We start from the raw sequence: 15,463 nt of genomic DNA, 5'->3' as shown, positions 1-15,463 counted from the left end.
AGACCCCCAGAAAGCACTTCAACATGTTTTTTTTTCACTGAAATCTTTCATTTGGAGATAGCAAAATAGATGGACCTTCTTAAGCCCATGGATTGCTTGTATTTATATACAGCTTTGTAAATGATAAAGACTGAATAATATTGAGCAGATCTTCTGCAAACAGTCTCACATGATAGCTTCATTCTTTGAAAGTTAACCAAAATCATGAAAACCTTCCTAATGGAGTCATTTGTTCCGGGATTCTTTCCATACTTAAGAAGGGAAATGTTCATTCTTGTGCATAGTATTTTACTACAAGTACTCTTATTGACAGCATTACAGTTTTCTTCTCCAGCCATCCTTCTAGCATGAGGTGATTTATTGTACTTGAGTCGAAAGCATGAAGATGTCTACTTCCATAATCACAGCTGGCAACAGCCTTCTTGTTTCCTGCTGAATGGATAAGACCACATTCTTAACCCTATGGCTGTACATCTTATTGAACAATATTGGCCTGATTTATGACTTGTTTCTTCTGGTATTCCTCCAGCCTCATTAGGAGGCAGAAGTAGATGCAATAGAAGGCAGCCCCAAAAGGGAGACCAAACAGCCAAAAATGAGCAAGGTGCACAGGTTTTGGACATGGTACCAGATGGGGGCTGCCCTGAGCCACCCAAGCACTCTCTGAAATCTTGCTTGGGCCAGCAGGACTGTGACCCTGCTCAGAAGAGAATGCAAGCCACTTTAACCAAGAAGGATTATGGATAGACAGATTCCTCTAAGCTCTCCTATCTTACCCAGGAGTGCCAGAATTTTTGACACCTCTTTCCTTGATGACCATCACCAAAAGAGAGCAAAAAAGATAAGTGACATAGTAAATACACCAAGGGCATGAACTCCACGAAAAGTTTGGTAACAATCAAGACAAAAGCAAATTTTGAGATTTATCTTCTTTGATCACCATAGTCAAGTTTGCCAGCTGAAATGATCAAATAATTCATCTGCTTTGTATCTTTAATTGTTTAAATTATAAGGAGGTAGAAATTGTTTGCTTTTTTAAATTCAGTGCTTTTCATTAAAACTGCCTTTCTTATCAATATTGTTCACAAGTGCAGAATATAGAGGCTGTATGAGACCCTGCATTCCCGCACCACAAAAATAAGTAAGAAAGAAAAAGAAAACAACTGCAGAATACAGGATCTGAGGTGGTCATTATTAGAGAAAACAAAACTTTGCCACTTAATAAAAGATGTTAGGCTTCACACGATGACACATCATCAACAGTGGAATGAATAAATTTTTTTTAAAAAGTGTATTTCAGCTCACAGTTTCAGAAAAATTGATACATTCACACAATGGAATGTTACATATCAATGAAAAGAAAAATTACAACTATACCCAAAAGTTTGAATGAATCTCACTGTTGGACAGAAAAGGCAGATCCAAAAGAGTACATGCAACATGATTCCATTTAGGATTGGCAAAGATCACCACCTCTGTTGTCAGAATTCAGTAGAGTACTTACTCTTGGGAGGTAATGACTGAAAAGAGGAATGAGGGGTCATCTGGGATGTTGGTTTTGTTCTGTTTCTTGATGTGGGTGTTCGTTTCATATGTATATGAAACCCACGAAGCTGACTCATGATTTGTATACTTTTCTCTATGTATATCATATTTCATTGAAAACTTAGAATTTTAATAATAATGTTATGGTAATTCCTAGGCTTATGTGTGGGCTAATAATAAGGAAATATGTGGCTCTAGAACAAGAGAAAAATATAGTAACTGTTTAGGAATCAATTTTATTCCCAAATTTCGGCAGTGGCTATCAAGACAACTAAGATTGATCATTTAGAAACATACATACATGTTCATTGACCTCCACAAAACATAAGAGATGGTACACTTGACTACCCCAATTTACTAATTCCAGAGATGCTGTCATCTTTTAGAGGGAGGTTGAATAACTTATCCAGTCCATATCCAAAATTGACAAAAATAACTTTATCTTGATTATTGCCCTTGGGCCTTTGGAGGAAACTGAGACCACTGAAATGTTTAAAAATCCTATAAGGCTATTTTTTCATCCATTGGTTGTAGTTTTATGAATATGGAAACTTAAATGTGCTGTAAACTTGAAAAGGACAACTATAAAATGAAATTTACATACGGCAGTAACATACAAAGACTTAATGTCTAACATTTCATCGTCTGAGTAAAATCATCTAATTTGGTTCAAATCTTCATTCTTAGTGAAAGAAAAGTATTAAGAACAAATCAAAGAAGTATTTTAAAGTTACCTTTTTGCATGTCAGTCCTGTGTTTAAGTGGTCTCAATTTCACAGAGATGGCAGAAGATGAGCAATGATCATTAAGAGTCTAAATACTGTCACTCTCTGGCTGAATTATTCTGGGCAAGTTCTTTCCTCTGGGTCTTTTGTTTTGTCACCTATACGTTGAAAGCATTATACATATAAATTATTCTTCCCTCATGTACAAGTCTGGACATAAGTAGCCCAGGAGAGTACAGTGATTTCAGAAAAGCAAGGAAGGCCCTAGGCTCCTATCATCTTGCTATTCCCATTATTGGAATAATGTTGCCCTGACTTACAGGATCCAAAATGGTATACCTCTACCACATCTGCATCCACCCAATTGATGAAGAGATCAGAAAGGGGAGGAGTAGATTATTTCTTCTCACATTACTGATCAGAACTTAATTACCTGGCCTATATAGCTGCAGAAGATACATAGATCTATGTTTTCATATTAGTTGGCCATGTGCCCAGCTAAATATTGGGACTTCTATTAAGCAGAGATGAAATGGAAAAAATATTGAGGGACATTTAGCGATGCTTTTCACAATGAGATAACCTCTAACATCTCAGCTAGGACGGTACTTCTTAAGTACTAAATATTAATTTTGCAAGGTCTGTTCTTAAAAGACAGTTTACTAACTCATTAGTAAATGAAAATATGCTACTATCAGATGAAAAGTAAAGTCTTGAATATGAACAATTAGACTTCCCATTGGTGTAACTCAAAATGATATGTCAGACTTTTCCTTGAAAAGCAACTGACATTAAATGTTGAACCATATGAAGCTAACAATATTCAAATATTTTTGATAAAAAATGGGAATTTTATTTATTCAAACTTTGTATTTTCATATACTTCATACAGAATGAGTATACCAAATACATAATGATATTTTCTTTTCTTCTTCTTCTTCTTTTTTTTTTTTTTTTTTTTTTTTTTTTTTTAGTAGCAGGGATTGAACCCAGGGGTGCTTTTTGTATTTTAAGGCAGGGTCTCACTAAGTTGCTTGGAACCTCACTGAGTTGCTGAGGCTAGTCTTGAACTTGCCATCCTTCTGCCTCAACCTCCCAAGTTGCTGGGATCACAGGCATGATTCCCCCATACCCCTGAGCCCTGAGCTTATTTCTTAATAGTACTTTTTTTTTCCATTTTTTACAAACTCATAAATGTTAAGAATCACTATTGTATAGTCTTGTGTACTTGAGCCAGAAATATGGCTCTGAGAACCAGTTTTCCTGGGATATATGTATGATTGAAGCAGTGTTAAAAGATGCTTTCATAATATTTACAAAGGAGAAAGACAAGTTCCTATTTTCTTTTAACACAACAAACATAAAGAAACTTGAGAAAGCACTTGAGTACTTCTGTGTTTGCTGATATGTAACCCTGAAGCTTTATTTCTCCAATCAGAGGAGAAAGCATAGCTCATGACCTTTTGCTAACTGCAGTGCATTGCTCTTTAGAGCCATATCTCATGTAACTGCCAATTTACAGGAAATGGTCTCTTGGCAACAATTACTTATCTGGAGCAAGACATGCACTCCTTGTGACAGCAAAATGTTGTTTGAAAGTGACTGTTTGCCTTGCCAGTCATAAATATAGAACTTTTAAAAGCATATTTAAGTAATATTTTATCTGAAAGAGTTCTCAATGTTTAGACTTACACATTGAAATATTTATTATGAAATGAGGCAATGTCTTATAATTTCTTCAAAACAACATGTAATTAGTATACCACCATGAATAAATAAATGTTCAAAGTGGGAGATGGGAACATGGGAATCTATTTATGTTAGTCAGTTTTGCATTGCTGCGACCAAAATACCTGACAAGAACAACTTTGAGGAGGAAAAGTGTATTTCAACTCACAGTTTCATAAGTTTAGTCCACCTTGGCTGGTTCCATAGCTTTGGGCCCCCAAGGTGAGACAGAGTATCTTGGCAGAAGGATCCAGCAGAGGAAAGGCTGCTCAGCTCATGATGGGGTCAGGAAGCAGAGAGAGGAATGAGGAAGGGGCCACAGGGAAGATGCATCCTTCCAGGGCTCACCCCAGTGACACACCTCCTCCAGCCATGCCCTACATGCCTACAATTACCACCCAGTTCACTTAAATTAGGATGAACTGATTAGATTACAGCTCTCATAATCCAATCATTTCACTTATGAACATTCCTGCATTAACACAGGAGGTTCTGGGGGACACCTCATACAAATCATAACACTATTATAGTATTTTTTTATTTTATTTTATTTTTGTTGCACACATTTGAAATGATCCATGATCAAGAGATAATTCATCCTTCAAAAGCACATTTAGGGAGAACACAACTTATTATTTTATATGAACATAGTTTTGTCATAAAGTATCACAAAAACAATAATTTTAATTATTTTAGATTTGTTGTTGGGTTTATTATATAACACTGTTTAAAGGTCAATAGGTCTTACTACATTTCCAACCAAAACAACTTGAGAATAAAATCTAATTCTCTCTCAAAGTCATAGGTCTCATAATAAATGAGTGTCTAGTATTTATACTATTTTTCAGTATATTCCAGAACTTTCCATGGTAACATTTTCCCAATATTTAAATACTAACATTGTTAGAGAACGTAACCTTAACAAAATATTTTTCCACTCCTGACGAAAATAACAACACACAAATCTTTTATTGCATTCAAAAAAGCCAACATGAAGATTTGAAAAAAATAGAATATTTAGTTTTGTTTTTTTTTTCTCTCTCTCTCTTTTTTTTTTTTTGAGAGAGAGAGAGAGAGAGAGAGAATTTTTTAAATATTTATTTTTTTTTTAAGTTATTGGCGGACACAACATCTTTGTTGGTATGTGGTGCTGAGGATCGAACCCGGGCCGCACGCATGCCAGGCGAGCGCGCTACCGCTTGAGCCACATCCCCAGCCCCTAGTTTTGGTTTTATGTATAAAAACATATGGTCACACTTTTTCTCAAAATTATTGATTGACAATATAAAAAATTATTTAAATTTAACTTCTAAAATTAACTTTATTCATAACAATTCTCTTTGGCAATTAATATTTTAAAAGCAGATGAGAGACAATAATATGATATCCCACCTACAAAATGTAACTTTGCAAGATATTTTCTCAACCAACTAATCTAATATGTAGGTCGTGGCCACTGAAACTACTTCCCAGTTCTACAAAGCAACAATTTTACACAGCTATGACTCAAAGATTTAGCACTCAATTTGGAAACAATGAAATATAATTTGAGGCTTGTTTCCTAACACCAGAGGGTCTAGAAAACATGTTTTGTTTCTAATTTGTAAACATGATTAAGGTACTCAACTGACAAAATATAGGCGGCAGCTACAAACCCTAAGCAAAGAGCTATTCTCCTTTGCAAAATTTCTCTTCTCTTACCACCATTATCTCCTCCCTCCCTTCCTCTTTCCTGGCAGACACAATCATGTGATAATTTCTAAGGCAACTTCAGGCCAAAAACCACATAAATGTGGAATTTTTCTCTTTGACAAAGTTTTATTTACCAAAGTGAACTGAACATCAAAATTGACTTTGCCAGGCACCAATTTGCAAGTATTTATAGCCATTATGTATTCATAACTGAGAATAACCAAATTCTGGCTGCTATCATTCGGTGCAAATGAACCACTTTAATCAAAGAATTAAGTATAGAATTTGTGTTCTGGGAGTTGTCTTTCATAATTTTGCTGTAATAAAACTAACATACAACACTCAAATCCCAGTTACAGGTCTCCAGAATGACTCAATTGTTATCTGCAGGGCTTGGCTATGGGTTGAGTTGGGTTGAGATGAGTTGAGATTTGCTCTACCTGCCTCCTGATTCTACAATGCTCAGTGCATGGCCAACCACAATTGTGTAAGCACATTTACCAGACTTTTTATCTTCTCACACACCACTAATGAAAGGAAAAGACATGGGACACTCAAAATTAGGGGACAAAGAAGTATTTACCACCACCAATGAAATCATGGCTAAGATAGAAAAGGAAGGATGAACTGTGAGTAAATAATACAACCTACCACAAGAGAACAGAATACAACAAAGTCCCTAAGTGGCAAGGGAATGATGAATGGAAAGTTTCTATCTTGGGTCTCTAAACAGGTGCTGGGCCCACACTGACTTATAGTTGGGTTGACTCATAGCAACATCAATAAATTACTCACCTTGAACAATTATGCAATAAATACAGACTACAATCCAGACTTTCAAAGCTAGCAATAGCTTTTGTTCATGACATAAAACTAGTTTGAATAAATCAAGTCATTTTCAAAAGATATATGTTGTTAGACTTCCATCTAGTGGCCAACAAGAGTCACTATTCAAGATCAATGACAAAAGCATCTTGAAGGGAAACAACCACCAAATTCAACCAATTTTAAGGTGTGTGTGTGTGTGTGTGTGTCCTTAAGTATATATTTTTAAGTATACTACATGTTCTTTTAGTATAATACATGCACCATGTTTATGTTTTTTTTTATATTTATTTTTTAGTTGTAGCTGGACACAATACCTTTATTTTATTTATCTTTATGTGCTGCTGAGGCTTGAACCCAGGGCCTCGCATGTGCTAGGCAAGTACTCTACTGCTGAGCCAAAACCCCAGCCCTCCTGTGTGGTATTATAGGGCAGTTAATATATATAGGTTAACATAGGTTAATATTTCTTCCCTGCATAGTGTACCTAAAAACACAGCCTCTTGTATAGGAAATTCATGAATATTTGTTGATGGATTTAATTGAAGAACATACCTTTTCCCTTAAGGAACTTAAAATTTCCTTTTGTAAATGCTTTTTTTCATCTTATTACACCTCTCTGGTAGAAAAGAAGTCATCACCGACATGCAAATTAACTTCCTTCAATATTGCCCAATGATAAAAATAATCAGTTTTCATGACCAATGAGCCATATAGTCATCACTTGGAATTTCATCTCCACTGAATATTCTGCTCTTTGGCTGACACACTGTTCTTTTTTTAAATTAAATTTATTTTTAATTTTTATTTATTTATTTTTTGTGTGGTGCTGGAGATTTAACCCAGGGCCTTGTGCATGTAAGGCAAGCACTCCATCAACTGAGCTATATTCCCAGGGCTGGATATAAAAATAAATTAAGTTTATTTTTAACTGGTATATGAAAACATAAGAATTACACCTATTAATGGGGTACCATGTGATTATATATATATATATATATATATATATATATATATATATATATATATTTGTATAACGTTTAAATCAGGTTAAACATATCTATCTCCTCATTTATCATTTATTAAGATAAAATCCACATACCACAAAAATTCTTTAGAAAATATAATTCAACATTTCATGTTTTCACTGAGTAGTGCAACCATCATCACTGTGCAATTTCAAAACATTTTCATTATGCAAAAGAAAAGCTATGTACCCATTCATACCCATTAGCAATCATTCCACATTCCCCTCTCTTAGCAACCACTTTTCTACTTTTTTTCTCCATGGATTTGTTTATTTTGGACATTTCATATAAACAGAACCATATCAGCCTTTCATAACAGGCTTCTTTCATTTTAGTTTAATGTTTTGAAGGTTCATATTTTTCGTAGCATATATTAGTATTTCATTATGATAAGGGACAGACAGGTGCAAGTTGTGGGAACATGAGATTAAGGGAGTAATTCTATAAAATGGGTGCACTGTGCTGATCCCCAGATACTTTTTTTATCTTCTTCTTCTTTTTTTTTTTTTTTTTTAGTACTAGGGATTGAACCCAGGGGCGCATAGTCTCTGAGCCACATTCCCAGCCCTTTTTATTTTTTTATTTTGAGACAGGGTCTTGCTAAGTTGCTCAGGACCTCACTAAACTGCTGGTTTTTATCTGGCTTTGAACTTGCAATCCTCCTGCCTCTGCCTCCAGAGCTGCTGGGATTACAGGTATGCGCCACTGCACCTGACCCAAGTTTTCCACCATTTTACAATCCTCCTAGTAAAGTATGAGAGTTTCCATTTCCTCATATCTCCAACACTTGCCATTATTTGCCTTTTTTATTTTTATCATCCTAGTGTGGGTAAAATGGTTTCTTATTGTGGTTTTGATTGAATTTTCTTGGTGGCTATTAATATTGAGTATCTTTGAATGCATTTATTGGCAATTTACACATCTTCTTTGGAAATATTCTTATGTAAACACAATGCTCATTATTTCTTCTCCTTTTCCTTCTTATGAGATGGTGTCTCTCTCTGTTATGCATCTTGGCTGGAACTTACAGGCATGTGCCACCATGCCCTGCAACTTTGTTCATCTTTCAATTGGATTATGTGATTTTGCTCATTTTGTTTTAAGAGGTCTTTATATATTCTGTATATAAGTTTCTTATTAGTTATATAATTTGCAAATATTTTCTCTCTGTACTTTCTTTTTTTGTTTTGAGTAAAAATATTTTTAACTTTTTATCAAAAGTTTTTAATTTTGATGTAGTCAAATTTTTTCTATTTTTTCCTTTTGTTGCTTGTAATTTTGGTGTCATAGCTACAAAAGTAGTACCTAGTCCAAGATTATAAGGTTTTACTTCTAAATGTTTTGCTAAAAGTTTTATGGTTTTTATCTCTTATATTTAAGTTTGTGACCCATTTGTGAGTTATTTTTAAAATTTTTTTAGATGGACTCAATGCCTTTATTTATTTATCTGTGGTGCTAAGGATTGAACCCAGTGCTTCACATATGCTAGGCAAGCGCTCTGCCACTGAGCCACAACCCCAGCCCTGTGAGTTAACATTTTATATATGGTTATCCAATTATCTCAGCATCACTTATTGAAAAGACTATTCCTTGCTTTTGTCAAAAATTAACTGACCATAAATATGTGGGTTTATCTTGGGTTCCTCAATTCTATTCCATTCATCACTTCTATCGTCATGCTAACATCAAGTAAACCTTATTAATGGAGTGCTATAGTAAGCTTTGAATTCAGTAAATTATGAGCCCTCCAACTTTGTCCTTTTTCTTTCCCATATGAATTTTAGGTAAAGCTTTTTTATTCTTCCCTCCAAAAAGCTGAAAATTTAATAGAGACTTGCCAGAGAGCTATAGAAAGTTCAACTCAATTGTCATAAAATCTGATGATTTAATCTAATAAGTCAAAATTACTTGGAGATCATTCTTATATGCCTGTCATAGCTGAGGTTATGTTAGCCTTTCTTTCCATAAGTTTTATTCTCTTTCCTTCATGCTCAGTTTCACTCTCTTTCACTAGAGGAAAGTGAGTTGAACTTTCTATAGCTCTCTGGACTTCATCAAAAGAAAACAAGGTAACTCTAACTTAGAAAAAAACAAACACACACTTTCTCTCCCTCACATGCATCAAACCACTACTATGACCACTACCGTCACCACACTTCTCTTTTAAGTGCATACAACTTGCAGAAACTGGCCTAAGGAGAAAATAAGTACTTTTCCTTTAGGGGGCAGTTGGACATGTCTATTCTTTTTTTCTCTTTTTTTAGCATGAATACCCTCCCTGGTGAGAGGGTAGGAGAAGGGCCTAATAAAATTATGCTGAAAGTTCTCCTCTCACTCTGAACCTTTTGACACAGATAAAATAAAACTAAAAGAAATATCAAGGGGCAACCAGGACAGTGGTGCACACCTGTAATCCCAGCTACTTGGGATTGCAAGGAGGATTGCATATCTGAGGCCAGCCTCAGTAACTTAGTGAGACCCTGTCTCAAAATAAAAAAATAAAATAAAAAGGGCTGGGGATGTAGCCTATTGGTAGCATGCCCCTGGATTCAATTCCCACAATTACAGAAATTTAAAAAAAAACCCAGCAAGGAAAAGCTACAATGGAAAATTTTTATTAGCCAAGCACAATCTTAGACTGAAAGTTGGATTTCTATATTTTCTTTGAGAGATAATAGGTTAGGAAAATAATTTACACAAAGAACATATGATTTTTAAATTGGCTTTTATTTTCCAGCCAATTGATTCTAGCCATGCAGGGACATATCATTCAAAGGATGAAGTCTTGAGTAGTAGCTTCAGTTTACTTTAAAGTAGAGTCTACGAGGAACCCTCACTCTGCCTCATGCCTTTGATCCAATGTCCTGTGAATGCAAAGGGAAGGAAGTTCTCACCTAGACCTCTATTTCAAGTAATTTGCCCAACCACAGACCTTAAAGTTAAGCCACTGGCCTCTTCCTAGGGGTCAATGTCCAATAAAAGACTTCTCATATCCCTGTCTTATTCAGGGTTCTCAATGTTTTAGCTTTGTCTCAGGTCACAAAACATTTCCTGAATTGCAACAAACTCTTCCTTCCCTCTACTAGATTTGGAATTATTTTGTTCTTGCTTCTTGTAGTTTGGAAGTTAAAAAATTGATTTGAGACCTTTTTCTATGTAATATAGCCAGCCATTTAGTGCTCCCATCTAAGTAGTTTAGATGACTCTCACAAATGTTGATATGTTGTGCTTACTATCATTCACTTCCAAATAACTTTCATACCCCTTGATCTCTTCTTTGACACATGTACTGTTTGGATGTATGTCATTATTTTCCAAATATTTGGCAGAGTTTTTTTTCAGATATCTTTCTTTTAATGATTTCTAGTTTAATGTTATTGTGGTCAGAGAACATGTCTTTGCACGAGTTAAATCCATCTAAATTTATGTTGTTGAATGGCCCAGGATTTGGTCCATCTTTGTAAATGTTTCATGAGAACTTGAAAACAAATGTGCTTCTAAAGAACATATTTTTAAAGATTCCCCTTACACCACAGTGATTTTTGCTTAATGTGAGCATTATTTCTTCCTTCTCTTCCTCTTTTCACCCCTGATTAGAAAAAGTAATATTCCACTGGTAGCCTGCAGAGAGACTTTTGCTGTTTTTGAATCATGTGGATGTATTAATTACTTAAGAAATAATTATTTGTATTTTTAAGAGTAAAAAAGGTTACTGGAGCCATAGTGGTGAGCTAGACACACAAACACTTATCTACTACACATACACATACACATACACATACACATACAATTAGTAAAGCAGAAAAGGTGAGGAGTGCTTGGAAGATAAAACAAAGGATGCTTTCAGACTGATAAATCCAGAAAATTAAAAACACCTGCAGTAGAAAGTCAAACATACTTGGAGAAAGTTCAAGAACAGTGTCTATAAAACCAAACAACTACAGAGGGTACTGGTGCAACTATGAAATTAAAGAGTTCCTCTCTAAACAGCAGATCTGCCTGCCCCTACCTTGCTATACCCCTCTGCCATGTCTGTTAAAGTGGGTAATGAGCACCAGTAGCATTTGATCCCTTTTAGTCCTCCGAAACTACATTTCAAAGGCAATATTATCTGACCAGGAAGAAAACCCAAATAACAGTAGAGGTTGAGACAACTGAATAACTGAACAGAAGGGGCACAAAACAGCAGCACATATTGCCTAGAAGAGAGATCCACTAAAGCCTTCTAATGGATATGCCCAAATTTTGGAACTCGGATGATTCATGCCGTGTATCCCCAAAGGAGAACACTGTCTAATTGAAGCGCTATACTCTAATACTCAGAGAAGCCTGTTAGTGAAGTGGACCTTCCAAGACTTCACAACTGTGGATCAGAGTCATGCTAATTCCCTAGGGCAAATCCAAAGGGTCCTTGATTCCCACAAATGAATAAACAAAGGTTGGCCAGCTATTTCAGGGAATGAAGAGGAGACTACCAGAAACAAATAAAACTAATGCTGAAGGAAATAAACAGGTATAATAAAAGAAACAGAAGAGAACTTTGCCAAAATTAAAATTCATATTCTCAGAATTATAAGGAAGACAGGAAGTTTATAAAAAGAGAGCACATTGTTATAGAAGGAAACAACAGAAGACAAGAGAAAGTCCTTGAATGCTAGAAATGTTATTGCAAAATTAAAAATTCAATGGAGAATAGACATTGTGAAGACACCTGGGTTGCTGATGGAACTCAGTACCAAGCCTTGGCCTCTGACCACTGACACCTAACCCCTCCCTCAAAAGGGTCATTATTAGTATAAACTTTGAAATCACTAAAGAGAGATGCCATTTAAATAGAGGTTTATGATATTAACTAAGGACACCACAAAAAGTACTACAGTTTTATCAAACAATCACATTTGGACAATATTCCAATGAGTTGCTTTAAGAAAATGTTCAGGTGATTGACACAAGAAGCTTGTCCTTATATTCATAAGTACCTTTTAGAAATATTATAGGTTAGCTCACACTGGCTAGTTTGCGGATGGAACTAGGTGCTGGCGGCCCCAGCCACTGATCGCTGACCCCTGACCTTCCCTCAACGGATTTCCGCCCAGTGGTAGCCATTTCTAGGCCAACATCCGCTATTGCTCACTTCCGGCAGCCATTTTCCTCTTCCATTTCTCCTCAGGTCCACCTAACGGTGACCCTCCCCGGTCCCGAGCCTATTTTTTTGCCAGCCGCACCTTCCTCACCAATCCTGGGGGCGCCCAGAAGACCCAACCGCTGCCGCGGCCAGCGCAGCTGCCGACTTCACTGTCTGCTGTCAGTGTTACCGCGCCGTCTTCGACTTCGTGCCCGCGCCACCCGCGCCCGCACCGGCGTCCGCCATGGTCTACTCCGAGCCCTCACAGGCGCTCCTCAACTATCACCCCGACTTCGATGCCAACGTCAACAGCCAAGTCCAACTGCAGTTGTACACCTCCTACGTGTACCTATCTGTGGCCTTCTTCTGCGATCGCCACGACGTGGCCTTGCAGCACTTCGCCACTTTCTTCCTGAGCCGCTCCCGAGAGTGGAAGGTCTGCGCCAAGAAGCTGCTGGAGCTGCAGAACCAGCGCGACGGCGGTGTTCGCCTCCACGAAACCACCAAGCCCGGCCGCGACGACTGGCACAGCGGCCTCCAGGCCATGGAGTGCGCCTTCCACCTGGAGAAGAGCCTCAACCAGGGCCTCCTGGAGCTGCACCACCTGGCCGCCGAGAGGGGCGACCCCCACCTCTGCCAGTTCCTGCAGCGCCACTATCTGCACCAGCAGGTCCTCACCATCCGCGAGCTGGCCGGCTACCTGACCAACCTGCGCAGGATTCAGACCCTGGAAGACCCCATGGCCGAGATCCTCTTTGACAGGCTCACCCTGGGCCGCAGCTGCAAGGACGACTGAGCAGGACTGTGCCCAGCCCATGCCACCCCCCCGGGTGGGTCCCCAGGCTGGGCCTACACGTTGCCCTTTCGGCAAGTTCCCTTCAGTTTGGGCCTTTCAGTTTGTTACTTCCAATAAAGTTATTTGGTTCTTAAAGAAATAAAAGTGTCCAGTTGATGCGTGTGTGTGTGTGCACGTGCGCGTGTGTGCAAAACGCTCATCTTTTGAGAATGAGGGCAGATCCTTGTGTATCCAGGATTCTTTCTGCCCACCCGTGTCCCATCCACAGGCTACTCAGAATCTCCATGGGTAAAGAGGAAAGGTATACCAGGAGCCCCTGGAAAACACAAAATCAATCTTCTTTTATAAACAGTGTGTACAAGAGGGATAGGATTGCATGGGAGGATGTCAGTGGGCTCTTAGTAGCTATTCACTGCTGAGTATAAGAAGATGGTGCTTCTGGGGAACAAGTGAAGGGAATGGGATTGAGAATTAAATTAAGGGTGGGGGGAGGTTGGTCGCGCAAGCCTGTAATTCCAGTAACTCTAGAGGCTGAGGCAGAAGGATCGTGAGTTGGAGGTCAGCCTACGTGATTTAGTGAGACCCTGTCTCAAAATAAGAAGCAGGTTGGGGATGCAGCTCAGTGGTTAAGTGCCTGGGCTCAATCCCTGGTACCAAAAAAGTTTTTAAAAAGGCACCTTCAACTTTACATAAACATTTTGGTTTTTAGAATATGCAAATGTTTAACATTTGTTGATTCTGGGTAACAAAATGAGAGCCCCATGAAATGGCATGTCAGAGTACCTCTTTGACCACCTCACCCTGGGCCACAATGAGGGCGATGAAAGGACTGAGCCTTAGCCTGGCTTCCCCATAGACACAAGGTGAATTACTGTGGTCATCAGTGTGTGTGTGTGTGTGTGTGTGTGTGTGTGTGTGTGTGTGTGTGATGGGGGGGCAGTAATACATATTACCCTCCAATATTTTCACTTCTTTTTTCCCATGTGCATCATTTCTTTCATTAAAGTGACCTTATTAGTAAGGAAAAATATTAATAAACTCTCGAGCTTGCTTGTTCTTCGTTGACTTAAAAATCATGAATTTTGGTGGTTATGCAGCGGGGCAATTTATTCATCTCCCAGGAGCTTTGCTGTAGATAACACCTCTGACATGTGGGTTGTGATGATAATGGTTGCCTAGGTTACTTTCCAGAGACTTGGAGCCTGCTTTTGCTAAAAGCACAGACTCTTCACTTGGGTCTACACATATTTAATAGGTGACTGGAACAGAATGAAAAGGCTTGGCATCTCTGCCTTCATATTGTATCTCTTTTGCCACCTTAACCATTGGGTCAGTTTTCTGTTCAGCTTTGCATGTGCACATGTTGATCATCTGAGAAATGTTATATCCAAAACTATTAAGACAAGTTTAACTTGACCTGGACTTGCCTAGCCATCTCTTCTCCCCCTTGAAGGCTAAAGGTATCTGTCAGCCATCATCAACAAAAAGGAGTGAAAAAGGTAGCAGCCAAGTTCCTGGAAGATCTGTGGCTATTCCCCCAAAATGAATATTCCTCCCCTTTGTTAGCCTGTCTCTCTCCCTCATTTTTTCTATGTTTACATCTGTAACCCCTCAACTCCCTGGAGTTGAAGAGTTTATTTGTGACATGAACTTCCATTTCTCTATTCTCTGGCCACTAAATAAAACCTTTATTTCTCCCCAACACTTGTTTCTTGGATATTGGTTTTTCTGTGGGATAACCTTCCAAATTGGGATGGGGTAACAACCTGATACCCCAAACTGTCACTAGAAGGATGCAAAGGATGAGGCCAAGGTTGAAGAACATAATTGTTATATTGGACAAAAAAAACTAAGTTGTCCTGAATGGTAAGCCTGTGACTTCAGCAACTTGGAATACTGTAGAGGGGTGGGAGGAGTTGAAAGTGGTTGATCAGTGAGGAAACATTGTATCCAGTCCAGGTGTTGGTTGAAGAAATGAATACACAGATAAATTCCAAAC

The 15,463-nt window shown here is 37.9% G+C and overlaps 1 protein-coding gene and 1 pseudogene across 1 annotated transcript; one reads left to right on the top strand and one right to left on the bottom strand.

Moving 5' to 3' along the window:
- Positions 1 to 401: 401 nt before the first annotated feature.
- Positions 402 to 12,914, bottom strand: LOC113181896 (small integral membrane protein 20 pseudogene; annotated as a pseudogene).
- On the top strand, positions 12,913 to 14,229 carry LOC113181887 (ferritin heavy chain-like). Its single transcript, XM_026387583.2, has 2 exons — positions 12,913 to 13,382; positions 14,211 to 14,229. Exons 1-2 carry the CDS (start codon positions 12,913 to 12,915, stop codon positions 14,227 to 14,229), a joined length of 489 nt encoding a protein of 162 aa, XP_026243368.2.
- The last annotated feature ends 1,234 nt before the right edge of the window (positions 14,230 to 15,463 follow it).

The sequence above is a fragment of the Urocitellus parryii genome, chromosome X (assembly GCF_045843805.1).
Source record: "Urocitellus parryii isolate mUroPar1 chromosome X, mUroPar1.hap1, whole genome shotgun sequence".
NCBI classification, from domain to species: domain Eukaryota; kingdom Metazoa; phylum Chordata; class Mammalia; order Rodentia; family Sciuridae; genus Urocitellus; species Urocitellus parryii.
Note: the sequence above shows the minus strand (reverse complement) of the source record. Positions and strands in the feature narration are given on the sequence as shown.

What these genes read in the sequence shown, in the direction of transcription:
- LOC113181887 (XM_026387583.2), top strand. Translation starts at nt 12,913, where the DNA reads ATGGTCTACTCCGAGCCCTCACAGGCGCTCCTCAACTATCACCCCGAC.